Source organism: Neltuma alba, unplaced genomic scaffold, assembly GCF_004799145.2.
Source record: "Neltuma alba isolate B1F8T4 unplaced genomic scaffold, ASM479914v2 tig00010596_pilon, whole genome shotgun sequence".
Lineage (NCBI taxonomy): Eukaryota > Viridiplantae > Streptophyta > Magnoliopsida > Fabales > Fabaceae > Neltuma > Neltuma alba.
In genome coordinates, this window is record NW_021635458.1 from 85,865 (window position 1) to 110,082 (window position 24,218).

At 35.3% G+C, this 24,218-nt stretch overlaps 4 protein-coding genes across 4 annotated transcripts; all 4 read right to left on the bottom strand.

Annotated features, from left to right (window-relative positions):
- Window positions 1–365: 365 nt before the first annotated feature.
- Window positions 366–6,258, bottom strand: LOC114757467 (protein ACTIVITY OF BC1 COMPLEX KINASE 1, chloroplastic). The gene is made up of 14 exons (XM_028946528.1): window positions 5,757–6,258; window positions 5,195–5,401; window positions 5,018–5,107; window positions 4,755–4,901; window positions 4,191–4,355; window positions 3,895–4,035; window positions 3,603–3,782; window positions 3,008–3,203; window positions 2,302–2,429; window positions 1,935–2,006; window positions 1,252–1,364; window positions 1,013–1,160; window positions 862–931; window positions 366–761 (listed from the first exon to the last, which is right to left on the bottom strand). Exons 1-14 carry the CDS (start codon window positions 6,093–6,095, stop codon window positions 697–699), a joined length of 2,061 nt encoding a protein of 686 aa, XP_028802361.1. The 5' UTR covers window positions 6,096–6,258; the 3' UTR covers window positions 366–696.
- Window positions 6,259–11,106: 4,848 nt separating this feature from the next.
- Window positions 11,107–11,887, bottom strand: LOC114757490 (flowering-promoting factor 1). Its single transcript, XM_028946558.1, has one exon. The coding sequence runs from the start codon at window positions 11,843–11,845 to the stop codon at window positions 11,501–11,503; it is 345 nt and encodes a 114-aa protein (XP_028802391.1). The 5' UTR covers window positions 11,846–11,887; the 3' UTR covers window positions 11,107–11,500.
- A 6,788-nt stretch (window positions 11,888–18,675) lies between these two features.
- LOC114757487 (fasciclin-like arabinogalactan protein 3) lies at window positions 18,676–20,052 on the bottom strand. Its single transcript, XM_028946556.1, has one exon. It carries the CDS (start codon window positions 19,760–19,762, stop codon window positions 18,917–18,919), a length of 846 nt encoding a protein of 281 aa, XP_028802389.1. The 5' UTR covers window positions 19,763–20,052; the 3' UTR covers window positions 18,676–18,916.
- A 126-nt stretch (window positions 20,053–20,178) lies between these two features.
- Window positions 20,179–23,325, bottom strand: LOC114757489 (uncharacterized). The gene is made up of 4 exons (XM_028946557.1): window positions 22,968–23,325; window positions 22,205–22,301; window positions 21,809–21,868; window positions 20,179–20,499 (listed from the first exon to the last, which is right to left on the bottom strand). Exons 1-4 carry the CDS (start codon window positions 23,219–23,221, stop codon window positions 20,413–20,415), a joined length of 498 nt encoding a protein of 165 aa, XP_028802390.1. The 5' UTR covers window positions 23,222–23,325; the 3' UTR covers window positions 20,179–20,412.
- Window positions 23,326–24,218: the final 893 nt, after the last annotated feature.

The following is a 24,218-nucleotide window of genomic DNA, read 5'->3' on the forward strand; positions in this document are numbered from 1 at the left end:
ATTTTTATTTTTGAATAAAATTTAAAAGTTGTTAACTTAAAAATTAATCTTTTTCAATTTTAATGAAATATGTTAAAAATGACTTATATATAAAAATAAAGAAGCTTCTTTTGAAGAGAGGTAGATTAAGCAAGTCCAACTCTTTTTATTCCCATCCGACCTCTCTCCAGCGACATGCACCGTAAATTATTAACCATATCAAACCTATTTTCGTACGACAAATTGTACAATTAGCAGCACCAAGTTCTTAGCATATCCCTAAGAAAATAGCAGCATTAAAAATCTAAAATGATAGTCAATCGACTCAGTCAGTATAAAATTAGCAACGGCCACATTGACAGTCCCGTCCATTTTCTCTAGCACAATAGATCAACTCATGGATTACATTAACATTTAACAAGTAACAATTTAAAATTAAAAACGCACACCTTATTCCCAGCAACGCGGAAATTAAGGATTACATGATCAAACATCAATCGGGATTGCGCAAAAAGATAATATGAAAGTTAAAAACTATGAATCTGTGGATTATGCACATGAAACTGTAAATCATTTTACTTTAGCAAAATGTTATTCCTATACATGTGGTAACTTGATAAAGTGAACCCTTTTTGCCATCGAGGAAAAAAGAAACATGACAGGCGTATACCAATAAGTAGATTCTGTACTCCTAATGCTGAAAGTCCGAGGACTTGGCTATCTATCGGACAAGACTGAGTCACTCCAGGAAAGTAGGAGATCTTTGACAATCGTTGGGAAGTCTACAAACAGAATAGAAGCAGATTTAGTTTGCCATACGCAGCAAGCCATGCCGGCAAACAATCTAAACTAGGGAAGTCCAGGGTAAGCCCGAGCATTTACCTCTTGCTACTTCTAAAGCCACTGAAGGTATGTCTATCTGGTCTTCTACTAGCCTATACACATCAACAAGCTGCACAGAACACAAATCAAAATCCATGAATCCAAGATTGTAGACCTCTAAGAGAGAGGAGACGGTATATTAGGACCAAACCTCTTCTACATGAAGCTTTGAATCCTCAGTCAAAGCAAGAAGAAGCTGTCTACGTATTCCTTCATCAATAAAGAAAAGGCGAGCTCCATCTTTAATGGTGTCTGTGAGGTCCAGTTTTCTTTCAAGTCGCAAGTTTCTTGTTCTTTGCCTGTATGGATTAGCCTTAGGTGAATATTACTTATTGGATGATTCAAAATTAAGAAACCAAACACATCCTGTGGCTTTGAAAATACATAGACCTGTCTTTAACTTGCAATGCCGGATTGCTACTCATCTTGGCCACATTTTCCTTTGCAAGAACAATGAGGTTTTCAAGCCGTTTCCACTGGAACAGACCATCTTTGAATAGAACCTGAAAAGCAAAAAGTTATTTAAGCCAACGAAAAAAACGTGTTTACATAGCAATTACAACAGTTTGGATTTAATGCCTTGAAGGGAAAACAAGAATCACCGAAGTTTTTTGGGAAGATCCATAACAGCCAAGCTATCTATTATCAAATTGCACAGCATTGAAATTCTCAAGCAGATACAACAACTTGGGTCCGGCACTTTGACAAAAAGTCAGAAGAGGAAGAGAAAGAAACGGTAGTAACGTTTTCCACTTCATGCAAGGATTCTTGCGCATTTGAATGCAGTGTTTCAATTATAGCTATTACATTTAACACATATCAGGAAAAAAACGAGGGAAGATATTTTAGTTCTTCCAATATAACAGAATCACTTTTTAAAATCATAGCAGCGTGGGTGAAGCATGATGCAACCATGACCTGGTGACACCAAGACATAATGCTACATTATACTAGACCAAGCCTGTAACTTTTGAGTAGCTTTGCCTCCAACGACCATAACAATGGACTATCAACAACATAAGAAACCATTCTATTTCTAAAACTAGCATTTGGAGCTCCAGCTTTAAACTAACCTGTATGAGACGTTCACGTAGAGCTGGATCTGGGTCTGTTAGGAGTCTCTTAGCCACATATGGATAAGCAACCTATTTAACATACAAAACTTGTGATTACATTGAAATAGGCGTGATTAAAAAAATTGAAAGACATGTTCAGACATATTGGATTACAGTAATGAAATGCCTTCTCAAATATACCAAGCTTTCAACTTATTTTTGTCCCTGCTTCCTGTGATGCAGATGTGGAAAATGCATTTTTTCCCATATATGATAAATTTTTACCCCCCAACTTTTAGCCCCCTTATCCCGAGTCATTCTGGATATATTTGCTTGTCTAAATTAAGTTATATCCTAAAGAACTCAGAAACATAGGATATTTTACCTCGAGAAATTTGAAGTCGGGCTTGAGAGTAAAACATATGCCTTCTTGAGTCAGTAAAGAACGGATTACCAGGGAGAACCTTTCAGGTATACGAATGGGATAATTGTAGACCAATTGGTTAAACTTCCCTGCAGCATATTTTACCACAGAATCAGTTTACATGAAATCATGCATGATTAGAAGCAACTGAAGCTTGTCTCCCTCCCTTCCTCCCTCTCTCTCACACCCACAAACTAATGCTAAAAAGGTGCATCATTACCCAAAAAGGGGGGGGGGAATGTTGAGAGGTCTGCATTAACTATGGTATCCTTTTGAGATTAGCAATTCATCATGAGTCCAACAGAAAATTTGATCGTTCAAGAAAATCTAATCATCCTAGAAATTCCAAGAGCTACATTATTCTTCCACGACAAAACATATATAAACAACACTACAAATTAGTTTCTTCCGTAACAATATTTGACACACTCCAGTCAATTCAATCAAACTCAACTATGCTAGTAAACTTGAATTCTTTTTAAGTAATTTACTGACGGAAAAAAAGGGAGCCATTGAGAAAGATGAAACGATAGAATTAGACAATTTAACCATTAAAAAAATTCCAGACCCAAAATCAAAGAACTAATCTCAAAGAGGTGCATCAAAGTTCAGATCAGATAGTCAGATGGCACCACTGGGTTAATATATATAATTATATATTGCCTACCAGTGACACTACGAAAATTAAAATCTGACAGTCCTTTCCCAGCAGAGTTCTGCCAAATCGCTTCTAAAGCTGGAATTATAGGAGTGACATCAGTCCCAGGTGATAGGAAGCCCAGTCTAGTGAAGTCATTGGCCATCTCAGCATAGTCCTCATTTACAGCATGGACAACAGCATCGATTAAAATTTGCTTATTTTGCTGTACAAATGGATGCATATTAACATGTCAGCCAAAAGCATATTGCAATATGTGTTCAAACACTGGAAAAAAATTAATTTGAAAGTTATATACTTGCTAGACATTTTGGGAGAGGGGAACGATCAGGAAAAAACCGTTAAACATTGTTAAGAAGCAGATCTAGCTATAATATTTTTTTCTCACATCAAAGCAAGATATGGATGAAATACAGTAAAACAACATGCACAGTGCAACACATGCTCTTCAAAGGCGTATCTGCAGATATCTAATGACACAGCAGGCACCCACATATGGGAAACGTGCTGAACCCTTAATTCTAGTGCACTTTACAATCATTTAAAGGACATACCAGCAAAGAGCCACAAGGTGTTGACTCTAAATGCTCAGAATATGAATTACCTGACTAAGAACAGCAACATTGCCAAAGTCTACATATGCAATTCGTCCATCGCGCATGGCAAAAATATTTCCAGGATGCGGATCGCCATGAAATAATCCGAATTCCAGCAGTTGTCGCAGAGCAGCACTCACACCAACTGTAAGAAATCCATCCATATCAATACCAGCTTCTCTGATGGCCTGATTCACAAGCAAGAAAACCGTCAAGTTACAACAGAAAGGCAAACAATGTTGATTGAGGCATACACATTTAGTAAAGGCATAACAACATCACTGATCCAATTAAACAAACCTGAGGGTTAGTGCATCTAATACCATCAATCCATTCCATTACTAAGACACGGTTACCAGAAAGTTGTTTGTAAACCCGAGGAATTTTGACAGTGGGATCATTTTTAAAATTCTCAATAAAGTCTTCAATGTTACGGGCTTCCTGAAATAAAGAAAAGGACATCAGCACATTTAAAATTAAAGTATACTGAGAAATCCTACTCAATATACTATTGGAATCACTATTTCTTCTTTGGTGATTCCATGCATTCAAAGCACACATCGTATTTCTATTCCAAGGACAAGACAGCTATGTACCAAGGTATAATCAAGTTCTTCCAAAAGTTTTTCACCAAATTCATCGACTATCAGCTCAGCATTACACCCCAACTTCTGCATACTAAGTCCATTTAAGAACGAAGCAAGAGTCCGGAACAAGAAAAGATCTCGGTATATGATGGGCTCTATCTCAGGTCTTTGAACCTGCAAATATACCAAAGGTAATATTCAGAAGTAGAAATAACCCTGTTCGAAACATTTTGCGTTTTCCCTCTCCCCTTTGTTTATCTTTTAAAAAAGAGAATATAGATATGCAGCACTTTACATGCAGGAAACCATGGAAATAGCTTGAAGAGTTAAATCTGTTGATGCCATCAATAATTATTTGGATTTTGGAAAACGGGAGAAAAGGTAAACAGTGGGCAAAAGTCAAAAAGCTTGCAAATTGATGACCTAAACAAGAGTTAAAGTGACTTCTCTTAAGCAGAGTGAGCATGCAAATATCAATGAACCATCACACAGCCTGGCAGGAAGTGGGTGTAATTAGATGCTATGCTTAGGTATGAGAACAGAAGTTAAACACAAGGAAAAGCTCCACAGCACCTTGACGGCTACGTCCTCGCCAGTGGCACGTAAAGTAGCTCTGTAAACTTGACCCAAACTTGCAGCAGCTATTGTTTCTGATGAGATTCTGCTGAAAACAGCTTCAATGGGCCGACCAAGTTCCTCCTCTATAATACCAAATGCAATCTAGGCCATTTTTAAGCCACACATCAAAAGCGTAATAACCCAGTAATCAGCAAAATGAACCGCAGTATACATAAAATCAAATGACAAAACTATTGGGACTCAGCAACAAGTTTTACTTGATTGGGAAATGAGGGCACATCATCTTGCAGAATGCATAGTTCATTCATATAATCTTCTCTGATGATGTCAGGCCTGTTTGCAAGGACCTGTCAGATTCCAAATAACTTGTAAGCAACAGCTAAATGCAAGCTAAGACCTGGTTGGTCTTATTATTTGACTGAACCATAGCATACCTGACCGGCTTTGATAAAAGAAGGTCCCAAAGCGCACAAGAGGTTCCTAAGCTGCCGAGCACGATATGGAACAACCTCTTCATCCCTTCCAACTAAGAAATCATACATCAAGGTAGACCAGTAAAAGCCCAGATTCCAAACTATCTCCACACCCCGCAACATTAGTGACAGAATTGCCCCTCTTGATTCAAGTACCTTGTTCCTGACCTAATTACCAGCGAGAAAAAATTAGACACAGCAAGTAGCATCAAGTTAGAATCAAACATGTAACTTATTGGACCAAATTAAATACACCCTTCAATTAAATTTGGCCATGATTTTAACCGTATCGATCATGCACACTTGTTCATTGATTGTAATGGTCACTGCTTGAAGGCAGAAACAATGTCTCACGATTTGAATTTCCAAAAAATCAAACGGCATTTCTCTTGACGGAAGAGCGGACTTAACGCGCAGAGTTAGCACAGCTAGCCGTATTTTAAGCCTAGGCGCATATACATAAATGAAATTGAAACTAAAGCAGAAATTCAAATTAAAATTGAAAGAACTAGTAAAGTCATACTGTCTCGGGAGAGTACTTGCGATATGGAATGCAGACGCCGCGCTCAATGTCAAGCTGCTCTAGCGCACTGCTCGACTTGCTGACCGACGAGGCCCTGCTAACGGTCTCAGCCACGGAAGCTAAAGTGCTTTTTGTGGCAGCAACGTTGCCGTTGGAACCAGCTGCCACGGCTAAACTCAAAATTCGCGTCCGCCATAACTTCTTACCTCTTCTTCCCCTCAACGATATGAACGAAGACGATGAAAGCAAAGTCCGTGATGATCGACTCTTAGAGTGAAAAGGGTCGTAAACTATGTTACAAGGTTGTGCATATAAGGAATTGGTACAAACTGAGTCCATGGGTGAATGAATTTGGACTGAGATCGAAAGCTGAAATCCTAAATTAAGGAAGGGAGGGTCATCTTCTATGCTTGAATTTGAGAGAATCTGCAGCTTGCAGGCAGTGTTGTCGTCTAAAACAAAAACTCCTTCAACCAATGCTAGAAGTTTTTGTCATTCACTCAAACGAAAAATTGTTGCAAGCTGTTTATTATGATTTTTGTTCTAAAATTTCGACTTTTGAGAGTTGGGAGAGAGGATAGCCACAGAAGTTCTCGATATGATGTGGCCCGCGAAAGCGCCAGACTTTCCCTTTTTATTTCCGAGATAAGTTTGTGATTACTGGACTCTTAAAGCAGTCAGGGCATGAAACTGTCCAGTTTGGAATAAGCTTTTCGATCTGATAAAAATTTTATCTCAATTTTATCTGATAAAGTTTACGAATCTTCCTATTATACCTATTATATCCTCATGTACCGGCTCTAATCTTTAATATAAAAGTCAATAAACTAATTTAAATAGATTGAAAAAATTTGTTAAGTTAGTTATTTATATAATAAGTATTATTTTTTTTAGAATATAGTACTTACTAATCATGTGTATTAATTAAAATTATCATTTGATAAAATATTTAATGTGTCCAGCTATTATAAAGATTAATTTAAAAAAATTAGATAAATATAAGAGACAAAATGGATTGTAATCTTGTATTAGAATCAACTTGTATGTTAAATTAACTCTTATATTAAAGATTGAAAATGGTAATTTATCAGCAAAGGCAGGCATGATTTTTTATATATATAATCAATATTTATAAATAAATATTAGCTCCAGTCTTTAATATAAGACTTTATTTTGGTCCTAAATATAACACTACAATCCAGTTTATCTCTTATGTTATGCATTTTTTTAAGATAATCTTTTTAATAATAATAGTTATAGCCAGTACACTTAATTAGTAAGGATATTTTTGGAAAGAAAAGATATATTTATTATAAATAACTAACTTAACTTATTTTTTTAATATACTCAAATTAGTTCATTAGCTTTTATATTTAGAACTGGAGTGGAGGTTGTAGAATGTAAATGAATAATTTTAATATGCAGGGGGTAAATAAATTTCAAAATAATTTATATGAAAATAAAACAAGCCGTTGTTTGTGAAATAAAATAAAGTATCATTTATATCTAAACAGATGATAACAGATCATAGAATCTAAAAAATGATTGCTAAAAATATGTAAATGAAATAAAAATAGTTATTTATATTCAGAAAATAAATATTCTAAAACTAAAATTTCCGTGTGAGGTGTGACTCAAGAATCAAAACTCAAGCCTCAGGCCTCCCCCCTCTTTTTATTAAAACTCTAACAATCCCTCTACCATACTCTCATTACAGCGTCTCTTTGTCCAAAAAAATTTAGATAAGTTAGATCTATAACTTATCATAGTGAAGAAATGCTTCCTGATTTAAAAAATACTTGTAAAAATACTTACAAATCGCTTATTAATAAAATCTTTATATCGAACTCATGATCTAGTATACTAAATTATGAGTGTGACCAACTCTTCTTGTTGGCATCTCCCTCTCGTCTTTCGTTCTCTCTTTCTCACACAGTCCCTCTGGCCCACACTATTCTTCTTGTTCTTCAAAATCTGAAGCTAATGGGCTCTCATTCCCAGCATGGAACCTTAATCCGAAGCCCACAGCTGAAACTCATAAAGCTTTTGAGTTTTGAAAGGGTCTCCCATGCATTGTCGTCTTCAAATTTGCAGTGGAGTAGGGGGGCATCACATGGATCTAACAGTCATTTTCATGACGTTGACTTGAACGTGACAGTTTTTTTCAGGCACAGCTATTCTACTAAAACACTATGAGATACTCCTCCAGTCCTAATTATAAGACCCAATTGATTTATTTGAGGAGATTAAAGAAGTAAGTTAAGTTGGTTATTTATAACAAATAAGTGTTGTCATTCCTAAAATATCTTTGCTAATTAAGTATATTGACTAAAACTATCATTATTAGAAGGATTATCTTGGAAAAAAATACATAAATATAAGAGACAAAATGGATTGGGGTCTTATAATTAGGACCAAATAAAAAGTCAAATTGGGTCTTATAATAAGAACCAAAGGAGTATTAAATATTAACACATTTTTCAGCAGATATTTGAACAGTAGCCTGAGAGCTTTTAGTTTTTACTGGTCTGAGAGCCACTATCTCCCATCTCAAACATAGAAACTTGATGATTAATTTATGAATATTAAAAATTAGTTGTTTATAATAGATACTACTTCCGTTTTTTAATATAAGATCTTGTTTGACTTTTATGTTAGTTCTAAATATAAGACCTCAATCCATTTTGTCTCTCATATTTACTCAATTTTTTCTAAGATAGTCCTTTTAATAATTATAGTTTTAGCCAACACACTTGATTAGTAAAGATATCTTAGGAAAGACAACAACTATTTACTACAAATAACTAATTTAATTTTTTTTTAATTTTCTCATACTAGTCAACTAGCTCTTATAATTAGGATCGGAGGTAGTATTAATTTTTGCCTCGTTAATGAAAATCCTTTGGTGTACATAATAAATAATGATGATTTTAAAAAAAAAAGTTAATATAAACTTTAGTCCCTCAAGTTTGCCCTCATTTTTGTTTTGGTCCATTGAGTTCCAAACCATAGGTTTTAGTCCCTCATGAGGCAAAATAATCCAAGTTTTTATTAGATTACAGGGAGCAATATTATAAATGAAAAGAAACTTAAGGGGCCAAAATAAAAATAAAGGTAAACTTGATGAACCAAAATTTATATTAATCCTTAAAAAAATTATATATTATAGAACAAAAATTAGAATATTATATTGAATACTAAAATAAATACTTTACTTTTCATATTTAAACCAAAGAAAGCATGTATGGGTAAGGATGATGATTTTTAAAACCTGTTTGGAATCACATTTAAAAGTATTTATCAGTATGTTTTACATAAATCAAAACAAAATTTCTTTCATATATTTATTTCGCATTTTACAAATTATTATTGTATAATTCCCTCCGCATGATTTGTTATCTGTTCTATAACTAATGTAACTAAAGTTGGTAGTGTTACATATACAGAGAGAGAGTATACATATATATTGTTTTATTGTTTAATTAGAGTGTTTATGAACCAATGATGAACCCTTGATGTCAATATTCGATCATTACTTCTTTTAAATTCTGTATCCTTTTAAAAATTCTAATATTCAATTTCTTTTATAAATTCGGTGCAAGAACAAAAATTAGAGTTAATGGGGGCCAGACCATGTACGAACTTAACGGAGAAGGAATGCGGTTAAAACGACGCAGCACGGGGGGGATGAGGTGGCAATTCCCTCTGGAGACAGCGACACGTGTCCGAGTGGGCTTTCACGTGAAGCCCCGGCCCCATGCGAAAAGGACTAGGAAACATGCTAAACAATTGTTCAAAGGGGGTTGCCAAAAGGTACGATGCCTTGTTCACAAATGATTGGTTCCAAGATTCTCACTCACTCGCCCAACTGGTTCTTTAAGTTGTTGGAAGATCATGTCTTCGTCAACTTCCAAATAATTCATTTTCTCAGCATTCCCTCACTACTCCATGTTTTTCGCACTGCAAAATATTAATTCATTCGATGATGAATTCATTAGATTAATACTTAAAATGTTACTCCTCCGGTCCTTATTATAAGACCCCATTTGACTTTTTATTTGGTCCTAATTATAAGACCCCAATCCATTTTGTCTCTTATATTTATGCATTCTTTCCAAGATAATCCTTCTAATGATGATAGTTTTAGCCAATATACTTAATTAGTAAGGATATTTTAGGAATGATAACACTTATTTATTATAAATAACCAACTTAACTTACTTCCTTAATCTCCTCAAATAAGTCAATTGGGTCTTATAATTAGGACCGGAGGAGTATCTTTTAATCAGCCAGATCATCAACTCTATTTCATTCAAACTTAATTTTCATCACTGTCTTAATTATATTAAAAAATCTGCAGAAGGTCATGTTTTAATTAAATTATAATCATCACAGTGCTTTACAAAGAGGAAAATTACTACTGCTCGAGTCCTTAATATACGATTTAATCATTGAATTAATTTTGATACCAAATATAAATACTCTATCAACCATAATCAAGTAAAAGAGAGAGAATATTAAAGAAGATGATTATAGTGTTTTAGAAAAAAGAAATCATATTTCTCATAATTAACTAACTTATTCAAATTAGTTAAACAGGTCTTATAAAGAGTTTATCAACATCTTCTTCACCTTAATACCCCAAAAGGGGCATACGAGTATTGCTTCGATTTCGAATTTGGCTCAGGAAAACACTAGCATGGAATGTTGGCATAATTACAGGGAAAAAGATTGCCGCGTCAATCAATGAAGAGGGGCATTTTATATATATATATATATATATATATATATATATTTGCCCTCATTGTTCCACCACCGACTAAATAAAATTTTATTCCATCAGGCTCCAAAAGCCAGCCTTATTAATCAATTGTATTTGTGGGCTTTGAGCTTTACGTTAATTAACCAATGGATCAAGGAAACGCGTGTGGGACCTTTATGGCTGAGCTGGACTTTCCATTCATTCACATTCTCTTATAGAATGCTGACATGGCAGAGGACAGAATCTAAAAGATCATCAATGATGAAAACTCCTTTTCTCTCTCTGTTGCATCGTCTGAAAAGGCTGACGAAGGTTGGTGGAGGCAACGATTTTATTATATGACGAGATAAACGAAACTTAATTTCCTCACATTTTTATTATATTATATCCCGAAATCATATAAAGTATCTTTTTCTTTCATTTCATCCATCCAACTAATTTTAATGAAAAAAATTATAAAAAATAAAAATGACTTCCATTTATTAACACATATACTCTTTAATTAGTGAGATTTTGCTTTCCGTCTTGTTCCCAACTCAGCCAACCCTTTCTCGTTCACGCTCACGAATTGAAAGCCAAGACAGGAAATTAAATCCATAAAGGGATATCGATTCATCCCAATATCAAAGACGTTACATGATCAGAAGCAAACCAAGCACACAGTAGTACACTTTCTGATCTTAAAACACCGTTCCATGTTTAATTTATTCCTGATCTACATATACATATCCACAGGCATATATATAGATAGATAGGTAAAGTAGGAAGCCAAACAAACAAACCCTTGCTACTAAAAGCTTCCATAATCAAACTGATGAACTACGAAGCACACTCACATCAGAAAACACACCAGAAACTGATGGGACTGACCTTAATTAAAAACGAACAGAAAGGAAAGAAAACCATGATGGATGGAAATCAATAGATGACGGATGAGAAAGAAGAGACGACGATGACGGGTTGGATGGAGTAGGAGGTAGACTCACATATCACGGACATGGAAGACATTGGGATTCTTGATGACGATATCGTACATATTGATGGAGCTGAACTTGGAGAAGTCTCTGGGCAGAGAAATAAGATCAATGGAGGAATGCTTGTGAAACTGGTACAAATGAGGATCCCCGCCATAATACCTCTCCCACCCTAAACCAGTCAGTATCTGCTCTAGAAAGCTGTACGAAGACACGACCTCACCTGTGGGCAGGTGCACCAGAACCTTCTTCCTCGACCCGCTTCCCTTCCCCTGCCGGCCGTCCGACCCCTCCGCCTGAGGATTCTCCACTAATCGGTAAACGCCGTTCTTGAACACCCAAACCCCTGACATTATTATGATCACTATGATATGATGTAACAAATGATGGAGTGGGTTCTTGGCTGGTTTGAGTTGGTGAGGCCAGGAGGGGGTATATATATGTGTGTGTGAGACAGATAAAACAAGAGGGAAATATAATGTCTGAAAGTTGGGTGGGGATATAATGGTAATAAAATAAAGAAAAGAGTAGTTTTGGGGGTTGGCATATATAGAATCTAGATATTGTGGGATCTGAGTGGTTTAAATATGAGACTACATGGATGCCTCCTCTAAAGGGGCTAATGAACGGAAGGGCATACAAGAACCGGCAATGAGGTTTAGTTTGGGTGAGAATCTTCAATATGGCTGCTTCTTTTTTGTTTTTTAACATTTAGACAGAGCGAATCTGCTATATATATATAATCATATTATACAAAAGTCAATCGCAGAGGAAAGGAGGGTGTTTGTGTGCGCCCACTTACATCACGGGTAGTCCACGTGAAGAGAAGTGGGCATGTTTGATATTACAGATATTTCGTCCGACGAACAACGATGATGATGCTCGTCATTGCGAATAATTGGTACACCACATGTTCAAATCAAATCTTTAGTCACTCTTCTCTTCTTATCCTACATATATAGGAGTTAAATGACTGATTTGATTTGCAGATATTAATAAAATTAATTAAGTTTGTTATTGTAAGATATCTCTTTAATTATTTGTATTGGAAACTTTTTTCAATAAAAATCCTCTCAATAAATACAATTAATGGGTATAACTTGAATAACAAATTATAGATTTCAAAAATAAAATGAACTGAATAATAAACTACTCTGCTAGTTCTTATATTTAGAATCAGATAGATAGAGGTTGTTATTTCATCAATTAAATCACCCCCAAATCAATTAAACCTCCAAATGCCTTTCGTAATTTGTACTACTCTTCAGACTTGTTAATCACATCATGCTCTTCAGTCTTCAGTGTGTGTGTGTGTGTGCCTGGATATAAAATCGAAATTAGTCAAGTGCAAAGCACGCTGGTAATTGTTTCTGACTTTTTGGTTGTTTGTTCTAATAAATACTTGGTCACGCTGAAATCATTAATGATACGATTACATATTAAATAATGTGAGCTAATTTATATATACAGGCGTGTGAAGATATATATAGCCAGCTACGCACGGATTAGCTCTCTTTATCTTATAATAAGCATGGCTTAACACAAGATTCGTACGTAATTATATATGTACTATGTATTAAGTACTTAATGGTATATAATTAAGAACAAATTGTTGCATGAGTTTGCTGCGTATGAAAGCGTTGTGGCCGACAAAGGCCAAATAATCGCTACTTAACTAACCCTGATGATAAACATAGGCTAATTAATTAGAGTTATTAAATAATTAGTTCTGGAAGCTGATCGAATCATTACTATTCATATGCATTTTCGTTTTTTTATGTAGTACTAGTACTCCTTAATATTTAATTTCACAGAATATGAGGTCACATATTGATTGTTATGTTCGTCTTTGTTTATATTACATTCGGTTCTTAATATAAAAGCTAGTTGACTGATTTGAGTAAATTAATTAAAAAACTTAGTTAAGTTAATTATTCGTAATAAATAGGTGTTTTGTTTTAGAAAAGAATCCACAAATGACAGCTGGCCAGTATACTTAACTTTATTTCGCTCTTTATTCCTTCAATGCCTTACAAAACTGAAGTTCTTCCTTCCCTGCACTGCCATTTTCTCCTTCAAGATTCTTCATTCCCAAGCATTTTCACAGAATAAAGAAATTTTCAATCACATGACGAAAAGGGGGCAAAAATAAATTGATCTTTAATGAAGAAAATGCACCCCCAAAAAAAAACTATGCTGATAAGTTTAATTTCATGCACTAATTAACCTTAATTTTCTGTTTACGTATCATAACTACTTTTTGTACATATGCTGTTTCTTGAATTTCTTGGTGTCAGTATGTGATGATTGGTGAACCAATCATATATTCCCATAATTAGGAGATGATTGAGATATGAACAAAATTTTTCTGGGACGTCATGATTTAACATAGTCCTCATGTGTAGTTTCATTTATATATATACACATCAAGGTCAAGAAATCAGAAATAATAATAATGGAGCCCTTCACAATCAAAAACTATATGTTCAAAGAAAGGACCACAAGCAGTTAATTCCAATATGGAAGATATATCATTATCATTGTCGGCTAAATTTAGGTCAGCTGATATAACACAGAATTCTTTGTTGCTTCAAATTGCTGGGTTCCCCACACGGCATCACATGGGCATGGTCCTCCACAACACCACACCACACTGGAACAAAAGATAACATTGACAGAAACTTCTATGCCCACTATGTGTTTGTGTTTTTCTTGATTAATAACGGCCAGACAGATTAGTTCTAATACATTTATTTATGTCTTGAATGGTATGTATAATCAATAAATGTTTATATATTCATTGAAAAGATAGTTAGAGAGAAAGAGCAGGTGTGGTGTCTATTAAAAAGAAAATGGTTAAAAATCGTTTTTAATAGTTTGGACAGGCATAGAAAAGGCCATTGAAGTGAGGCATTGGTGAGGAGGATAAATTAAATAGTAAGAATTCCTTTAAGAAAAGATAAAAGGAGATTGAAAAGAACGCTCAATGAAATCAATAAATAAGATTTAATTTTTTGGCAAACAACCTAAACAAAGATTTGAATGTTGATAAAGCACGATAACATCATGTGATATATATATATATATATATATATCAAGCCATAAGTAATTACTCTGGCATAGGCAATTAAAGGCAGTGGCATATTTAGGTTCCAAGATGATGGCTAGAATATAATTGACAGGCATGAACAAATTAAAGTTCCATTCAAATTAAATGGCGTACGTGGTCCAAAAACAAACAAGTCTCGTTCTCGTGCCTCCTTGAGAAGTCCAAGTGTTACTTCATGTTGGCATGTTTCTATGTGTTTGCCTTTAGGATAGCCGCAAAAAATCCCATGAACACAGACCTTACAGACAACTCCCTATGATCTTCCCAAAATCCTACGTGACGCTGTCCCAAAACTTCCTTTTCCTGCTCCCATTTTCCAGCTTTCGATTTCATTCTCTCCGCCAGTTTTAGATAAAAAAGAGACTTCACATATTTCCCAATTACGAGATCGTTCATTCTTCCAATTTTTGTTTGAATTTTACACGACACGATCGCCCATCCAAAAGATTCTAATCCCTTCTCACTTGTTGACAAGAAATGACAAACAGAAACAGAAAACAAGCAGGCACAACAACCCCAAAAAAAAAAAAAACTTTTCGTGGGGGCTGGCTATGTCACTAAATTCCGTAAGGCACCCACAAAAACTTTATGGAAAATATATGCCTTCTTCATTAATAAGCACTTGAAAATGACTTTCGTGGGGGGGAAGTTAGGTCCTCTATAGAATCTTCCAACCCACATTCTCTGCATATATATAAAAGCTTGTGCATCATAACAAAAGCCTACTTAGCTGCTAGCTAGCTACCTAGTTTTCTCAAACTTGTACAACTACTTTACAATATTTCACTTCTGGAAATATCCCTTACGACACATCTCAACATATATCAATATCAGTTCCAGTTGTAAAACATACCGTTCTCTGAAGCTGACATTAATTATTCTCATCTAAATCTTTTTTTGGGGCCTTATCAGCATTCTTCCTTTCATATATGTTAGCGATTTGATGAGTAACCAACAAGTTTGGGAGTTTGTAGAAATCAAGGTTCTGATTTATTATTATAAGCCATTCACGAGAAGCCAGGAAATACAGTACCCAGCTATATCATATTCGTTAAGGTATGTATTACGCATTATCATGAAGAGTTCTACTTCTAATTGAAGTGGGTTAGCTAGCTAGCGGATCGAGATTCTGATTCTAACAGGTTTTAATTTATATGGCCGGGATTCAATAAAGAGAAAGCTTTTTTATTTTATTTTTTTCAATTTCCATTCACTTAGGGTTTAATAACGATTTGTCCGTTCTTCGAGGGATAGGTACCCCATAATCAAGCCACGATTTAATTAAATATTAATACATATCCATCGGATTGTATTTGATTCCAGGGATATCGATGACATATATATAAAGCAGAAGATAAGAAAGTTAAACGAAAAATTAATTAGAATAGCATATTCTGGTTAGGTGAATAATTAGGTTTCTTTATCGTAATTAGGAATATTGGAATTGGAATTGTTTTTGTTGTGTGAGAGATCTCACACCATATTATATATTCCTTTGAGAAAGATATATATAAAATGTGGATTAAAGCGATGGACAAGAGAAGCATCTAATGCCTTGTATAATAACATAGGGAGGGAAAAAAGAAAAAGAAAAAAGAAAATGAGAGAGAGGTCAGAGAATGCCTGCAAAGGTAAGCCAGTAATAGTGGTGAAGAAGTGTGAAGGAGCATATATTCCACCATTTACTTGATAAGTAATTAACTAATTAATTATATATAATCATCATCATTTGATTATGATGGGACATTAATTGCGACTGCTCAAGTTATCTCATACACATGTTTAATCGGTTACGTTAATTATTAATCATAAGATGGATTAAACAAAGAAAATTCTGTGATGTGAATTTAACTATGCAGGCTAACTTAATTAGCTAGCTGGATCCATTATTTATGAACAAGTGAAAGCTTACCAAGACAACACCCTACAGGTATATGTGTTTCGTCTTTACAATCACATCATAGATGAATTTAATGTTTGTTAATTACAGGGAGCACACAAGAGTTGACATAAGGCATGTATAAATTTGATTTGGGGGGGCTGAATGTTGATTGTGTATACGATAAAGAAAAGGCCATTTTAAAAATGAGAATCTGAGCACCAAAATTATAATATAATATAATATCTCCGGTCGTTAATATAAGAATTTGTTTGACTTCAATACAAAACATTGAAACCAAAGTTATCCATTTTTTTAAAATTAGAATCTGAGCACCAAAATTAGAATATAATATAATATAATATTCCCGTTTCTTAATATAAGAGCTCGTTTGATTTCAATACAAAACATTGAAACCAGAATTATCCATTTTTTTTAAAATTAGAATATAATATATTATAATATATTATATTATATTTTGGTCATAAACATAAGATTTTAATATACTTTATCTCTAATATTTATCTATTTTTTTAAGTAGTTCTTATAATAATGGTAGTTCTAACTAATATATTTGATTAACAAAGATATTTTAGAAAAAAACAATATCTATTTATTACAAATAACTAATTTAATTAATTTTTTAATATACTCAAATTAGTTAACTGGGTCTTATATTAAAGACCTGAAATAGTAATATAATTTATAATATAATATTACACACACATATATAACACTATCCTCTTAAAGTGTGGAACCGTCATCAACAAGATGCCATTCACATACGTACAAGATAACGTACCAGGAGCTAGCTTTAGTTCTCGTCGATTCGTAGACACACATATATATCTACAAAATGTGCTAATTAATAATAAACATTTGTCCGTGACTATTTCTCTTCTATATTCTTTACTTCTTTTTTTCCTAATTCCCATCATCTTCTCAGGGAAGAACAGTTTTCTGAAAAACACACACACACACACACGCACACCGATAGTCACACACACGCATGCACGCATAGTATTTTTAAGATATTTATAGTCAACAAGCAAAGTCATTGGTAGAATTTATGAAGAATTCGATCCGATCCTCTATTTCCATTTTTCAAAGGACAATATGTGGTTTCAACCTTAAAAAAAAAGAAAAAGAAAAAAGCCCTACCTTCGGTCCTAAATATAAGAATTAGTAGTTGACTAATTTGAGTAGACTAAAAAAATAAGTTAAGTTAGTTATTTGTAATAAATAAATATTGTTTTTCCTAAAACATCCTTTCTAGTCAATTTTATTAGTTAGAATTACTATTATTAGAATGACTATTTGAAAAAAATAGATAAATATGAAAGACAAAATGAATTAGGATCTCATATTTAGAACTAAAATAAAAATTAAACGAGGTTTTATATTAAAAACAAGAGGAAGTAGTGTCCAAAATAATGAGACAATTGAAATGAAGCTCCTAGACATTAGGGGACCATGTCCCAATTAACCTTAAGGGTCATCAATGGCGTTCATCGATGTCCTGTGTCTTGTTTTTCCGTGATGTGCGTCTTGCATGGCGGTAGGGTAATAAGATCTTACACATGTTTCAGTTTATATTTCGACGTGTTTCTTTGTTTCATATGTTCTGTTTCAGATTTATTAGGTTTCAATGTTTTGTGTTGGTTCTATAATCTAACAGGAAGCTCATAATATTATGTACTAGTATATTTTTACTTAAATTTTGAATCGAAATGAAGCTGGTTTTTGTAAATTCCAGTTTCTACTGTGCACTCTCATGAGCTGAGAAAAATAAGGTATATGCAGCCTCGTATCATTCGTTCCATTACTGGCAACATATTTAGCACTAAACATGGCCTTTCAAGTTTAATTTCAACAGATGCCAAAATAAAATTTGCTATTTGCGATACTGTAACTACATAAAAAGAACACCAGAAAGAAAAATCCATGTAAATAATCTAGTATTGAATGCTTCACAATATTTTTACACATTGATTGTTCTCAACTAATTTTAACTGTGTTTTTTGATCAACGTAATTCGATTATTTGTCTCTTATAATAAAAAACGGAGGGAGTAATATATATAAAGCATACAGACAAAAAATATTGAAGAGCACGAAAGTACGAGTTCATATACCAATCTTTTATTGCACAGGGTGCATTGTAATAGTCATGATAAGCCACTCCTTGCACATAAAAATGAACGAGAAACCCAATAAAAACCCCCCAAAAATAAATATGTGTTAGACTTTTAACACTCTTTTAATTTATTTTGATGAATTTTTATTAATTAATCACCCACACTTGTTTTTCTCAAACGTTTTCCACCTTTTTTTCCCCGCACGTTATTCCAGTGACAACTATGTCCTTCCTCCTCTTCCTCTTCCTCTTCCTTGTCCTTTCTTTTCTTTCCCTTTCTCATTCATTCCTTCATTCGAGTCACAAGGCGACCAAAAGGGAAGCGACGGCCATGGCTGTTCCCACCAATCCCATCTTGACGCGTGTGGAGCTGCTCGGAGAAGACGAGTCGCTGTCATCGGCAGCCGAATCATCGGACGGTCCCGGAGCATCTGCCGGTGCAGGTACAGGTGCACTGCTCGGTGAAGGGGATGGAGCTTCGGCATCACCATCACCAGTGTCATCACTTGGTGCATCGGCCTCGCTATCATCATCGGACGGAGACTCCGCCGGTGCCTCCGAACCGTCGTCCTGCTTCGGTGGGAAAGTGGTGTGAGCTCCAGGTGCGGGCCATGGACTCTGAGCATCAATGCCTGGGGGGATGATAGGCTGAGAAACCTGGAGAACGGAGATGTTGTAAGGCTGAGTAGTGACGGTCTTCACGAACTGAGCGTTGAGAGGAGCGCCTTTCACCGCGGAACCGAAGTAGAAATGGCCGCCGCCGGCGTTGTACACGAGGAGGAAACCCTGGTTATTATTTGCGACGCCGCTGGACTGGTAGAGAGTGGTCAATGTGGTGCTGTCGTTCTGGATGTTCATGAGCTTCTTCTCGTCGTAGTAGTCGAGGATGATGTGGGCGCTGACGATGGCCTTGATGGAGTCTTTGGACCGGCCGGAGATGGAAGAGAGCGATGAGTTGTCGACGGCCAAAACCGTGACGGTACCGCGTCCGTTGATCTCACCGGCGAGGCTGGAATCACCGATGTATTGGTTGAACAACCCAAAATCTGGATATTGTGCCAACAACCTGGTGATATTGTAAGCCTGAGCGGCCGAAGAGAGAGCTAGCAAAACAGAAAAGCAAAGGAGGAGACTCGTGGGGCCCATGTTTAAAGGCTTTTTTAGGACTTTCTCTTTGTTTTTCTTGTCTCTTCTTCTTCTAATGAGTGCTTTGTGGAATGACAACAGAGCCAAAAAGCTTGAGGAATTTGCGAAAAGTGACAGTGGTATATATACAAGTAATGCCGGAGGAAGCTGAGCAACGAGTTGAAAACTGAAAGTGGGATTTGGTACGGCCCGGGAACGAACCTTTCTCAGCTTTCCTATTTAGAGCATGGTTTGGACGGTTAAGCTTTGTCTTTGCTTAAAAAGGAATTAGGAGATGGCCAATGCTGGCACGTCGTTGCTCTAAAATTAGGATTTTTGCTATTTCTTTATTCGTTTGCCGCTCTTTAAAAGGCTCCAGTCTGTTGTGCAAGTTAACTAAAGTACGTGAAATCTAAACAATCAGAAAGAGTAGTGAGTTGGCAGGCAACATACATGTGGGATATGATCGACAAAACCTGAATCAGGTTTGCAAAGAGTCGTTCCCGACAACCCAAATCATGTGTCATCCTTAACAAAGTTATCAAACCAAAAACCACTATCTAAAAAATACAATACAATTCGACAAGTGCGACTAAAATGATGCTTTCATTAGGACATTTGGGCATGACCACTTGGACCAGAAATTCCTCCCTCCATTGTCGGAGAGGTCGTCATTTGTTGTTAATCTGGTCAATGATATCTGCTATCACCTTGTCCATGTCTAATTGCTTCATCGGTGTAAACGGACGCTTCATGTCCTGCAAAATACAAGATAATCGTAATATTTATGACTATACAACTTAAAATTACTGACAGCTCGTGGCAAAATCTAAGATAGATGACTAAAACACTTGTGTTAAAAATATTATAGCACGAGCTCCCCCTGTTACTATTATTTTCATACAGAGTCTAAAGTAGTAATTATTTTAACACAAGAATTAAACTCTAAAGCAACAATTACTTTGCAAAAGAATATACATACAACTGAATGCATAAGGAATTAAAGTTGAAAGACATTCTTTCTTTGGTGTTATAGTTATGTGATATACTACCTCCGGTCTTATTTATAAGAACTAGTTGACTAATTTGAAGAAATTAAAGAAATAAGTTAAGTTAGTTATTTATAATAAATAAGTGTTGTCTTTTTTAAAATATCCTTATTAATCAAGTATATTGACTAAAACTACCATTATTAGAAGAATTACCTTGAAAAAAAAAAAGATAAATATGAGCGATAAAGTGGATTCTAGTCTTATATTTAAGACCAAAATAAAAATCAAACAAGATCTTATATTAAGGACCAGAGATAGTATTATAGTATTATTAGATCACATTCATCAGATCTAACTAGCAATATAGGTTGCCAAATTCAAGAGACTCTTGCAATACTTGATGGTTTAGAAGAAATGAAGAAATGACGTTGAGACACACTGAGCTTCTAAAACGAAGAAATGCCGAGTCAACTTTATTTGGGGCGATTTTCACTTGTCGTCCACCAATACATTCATGGCATTCAATAAATTGCCACAAAGTAAAATCAAGCCTTCCATCAACCGATGAAACCTCATATTACAAAAAATTCCAATTACGATTAAATAACTTTCTTCAAAAGCCATTGATGAAACACACGCAGGACAAATCTAAATCTAAAGTGATTTGACACCTCTAGAATGAACCTACATCCAAGATCACAAACCAGTTTCTAAAATTCAAATATCCACAAATCTGACTTTATTATCAAGCTTCTAAATATCCCTCTTAATGTGGACTTTAAAGCATATTCTTTACCAAATATTTAAGCCTGATAATCAATGGTATGCTACTCTATAAATCCCTTCAACATACTTGATTCACCAGAAAGAAATCTAGCCTCAATCTACTATGAGAAAACCAAAGGGAATTTCACCTCAGCATTGATTGGGAAAGAGACATTTATAAGCTAATTATTGATCTGATGCTACGACTACAAAGCAAATTTCTAATATAGCAGCTCCGTTCAATCAGATAAAAGAAGTAGCAACAATTATTCAAGTTATTTGGGTTTGATAACACTATAGAAGGACTTACCAAGAGGCTAATGAATATCTCACCTCCTTCTTCCCGTATTTCAAAGCAACCTCTTCTTGGCTGTTCAAAGCAAGAAATCAGAGGCATCATCAATAATCAATCACAACTCGACAATGAACGACTATTCAAATAACAAATCATATTATACTTAATAATCATTCCCATAGTTCAACAAAAAACATTATATATACCACAGAGAAAACAGAGTTACACAAGTAAGAACCAAAAAATACCAACGACTTTCCTCCCCAACATGCAGATCGCCTAGCATCCATATATAACTAATGTCCCACATTTTCATTTCCCATCCAATATGAATAAAAATATGATCAAGCATTCAGCTTCATCAAATGAAGTAAAAAGACAACAGCAAAACTAACAGTCACCACAGCGTACCTTTTCAGGGTTCAATATCACCGTGATCCCAGGAACACTTTTCTCAAGACCTTCTTTCACCAGATTAGCTCTCGTTTTGAATGAATTGCATTGTTTACTAGTGAAAGGAAAATTCTTAATTATCAGCAGTTTTCAAGAATCAAGTATATTAACTTCAAATGAAACTGGAAAAACTCAAATTTCACAAAAACCCGACAGCTACTAGATGCTTTGGAATTCGTCGATTCATCTTATTGAATGTATTGGAGGACTCAAGACGGTCAAGAACACAAGAAAAGAAAATCTGTTTTGAACATGTTAACAAAGCCCTTTGGGTGATTCACTGAAATTCCAGCGTATGATGGGGCTTCAAATATCGACTTATTTCGGATAGTCGAAGAAAAAAAGATTTCATCTTTATGAGCACCAACTGAGGAACAGAAACAAGTTATAAAAGTTCACAATAATGCGGCCCAAAAAGGAATACTTGAGTCAAGATTACTCAAGTAACTAAATATTGACACCTCTCCTCATCTTCCTAACAAGTTTTGGCATTGCCGGCATCAGTAGGAATGCCCAGAATCAAAATCTTCACATTTCATAAACAATAAACCCTCCTCACGCTCCTCTTTATCTTTATATTTTATAAAAGAACACTTTGGAAGCCATTCAGCAGAACCCAAAGAGTAAATAATAAATCAAAAAGCGATAACATGCTTAAAAGGAACGAGAAAGTAATAACCCAAAACAGGGCAAACAGCCAAAAACGAAACTTATTGCATACCAGTGCTCAATCACGATGGTCTGCTTCGACTCATCGCCAGCTTTGGTTTTCTCTTTTCGGCCTTCCTTCGGCTCCTCCTTCGGTTTTCCCTTGCCGGCTCGTTTCGCTTTCTTGGGCTTCTTCTCCGGCAACTCAGAGACAGAAAAAGAATTTTGGGCGGCTCGCTTAGAGGAGGCACGAGTCACCCTAACGGACGTCGTCGCACTAGGTACAGTAGACTGTTCTCGGTTACCCTTGGTCTTTCTGGGAGCCATAGCAGAGAACCCTAAATATAGTTAATGCTTCTTCGACGAGAAAATGAAAAATCACAAGAGCTCTAGTCCTGAAAGATGTGGGTTCGATTGATACAGGAACATGAAAATACGAGATGCTCTCGCTGAGGCAGACTAGGCAGTCAGAAATGAGAGAAGTTAAAAAAGCGCCTTTTACCGCGATTCTGAATTTGAACGGAGGGTTGAGATGTGGTGTGATATTTCATGAACGATCTAGACCGTCGATGATGGGTCACTGACAGGGTGGGGCCTTTGCTTGTCGCCGGAAACGGAAATCGAACGGACCACACGAGCTCGGATCGTACATGAATTTGGACCCTTCCGATTCGGTTCAGACCAGTGTGCCGCATTTATTTATTTGGGTCATTTATATTTATTTAATATTTTGTCCACGTAATTAAGACACGGCGTCCTCATCCCAAGGATCATCCCATTACGCTTTCCAAATCACTTTTTAGTCTTAAACCAACCGCCTCTCCCTCCACTAACCGTGCCCAACGTAAAAACATTTCTCAATTTGACATGTTTAAACATGTGGTCTGGTCAAGGTTAAGGTAGTTAAGTGAAAGCGCAAAATCACGGATTTGACTTTTTGTGAATGTCAGTAATGCGTTTGAATTGAATTCTTTCCAAATGGGTGAGATTTTTTTGCCATCCCCCATGGAAAAAAAAAAAGAAGACTTTTGCTTGTTGCCGTAATGCCGTGTAAAAACTAAAAAGTGTCGGTAGGATATGGGTTCCAAAAATTTACTCTATAGCTGTTTTTTTTGTTCGAAAAATGTTTAGTCATTCTTTTTTATTTCACCAAACTAAATGTTTATAAGTATAAATATTTAATAGCATTTAATATAGATTACATAAATCTCATCTCAATACATATAAAAATCCTAACACATCAATTCAAGCTCACTAGGGAAGTTACTGCAATGATCAGCCTCTATATATGCATAAAATTCCGTGTTTAACTGCTTTTATCTGA

What these genes read in the sequence shown, in the direction of transcription:
- LOC114757489 (XM_028946557.1), bottom strand. Translation starts at nt 23,221, where the DNA reads ATGGCTCCCAGAAAGACCAAGGGTAACCGAGAACAGTCTACTGTACCT. An exon ending in ACCATCGTGATTGAGCACTG is followed by an intron (nt 22,302 to 22,967) that starts GTATGCAATAAG and finishes TCCTTTCACTAG; the next exon opens with TAAACAATGCAATTCATTCA. An exon ending in TGATATTGAACCCTGAAAAG is followed by an intron (nt 21,869 to 22,204) that starts GTACGCTGTGGT and finishes TGCTTTGAACAG; the next exon opens with CCAAGAAGAGGTTGCTTTGA.
- LOC114757467 (XM_028946528.1), bottom strand. Translation starts at nt 6,095, where the DNA reads ATGGACTCAGTTTGTACCAATTCCTTATATGCACAACCTTGTAACATA. An exon ending in TGCCCTCATTTCCCAATCAA is followed by an intron (nt 4,902 to 5,017) that starts GTAAAACTTGTT and finishes AAAATGGCCTAG; the next exon opens with ATTGCATTTGGTATTATAGA. An exon ending in TAATTTTCGTAGTGTCACTG is followed by an intron (nt 2,430 to 3,007) that starts GTAGGCAATATA and finishes AATATGCTGCAG; the next exon opens with GGAAGTTTAACCAATTGGTC.
- LOC114757490 (XM_028946558.1), bottom strand. Translation starts at nt 11,845, where the DNA reads ATGTCAGGGGTTTGGGTGTTCAAGAACGGCGTTTACCGATTAGTGGAG.
- LOC114757487 (XM_028946556.1), bottom strand. Translation starts at nt 19,762, where the DNA reads ATGGGCCCCACGAGTCTCCTCCTTTGCTTTTCTGTTTTGCTAGCTCTC.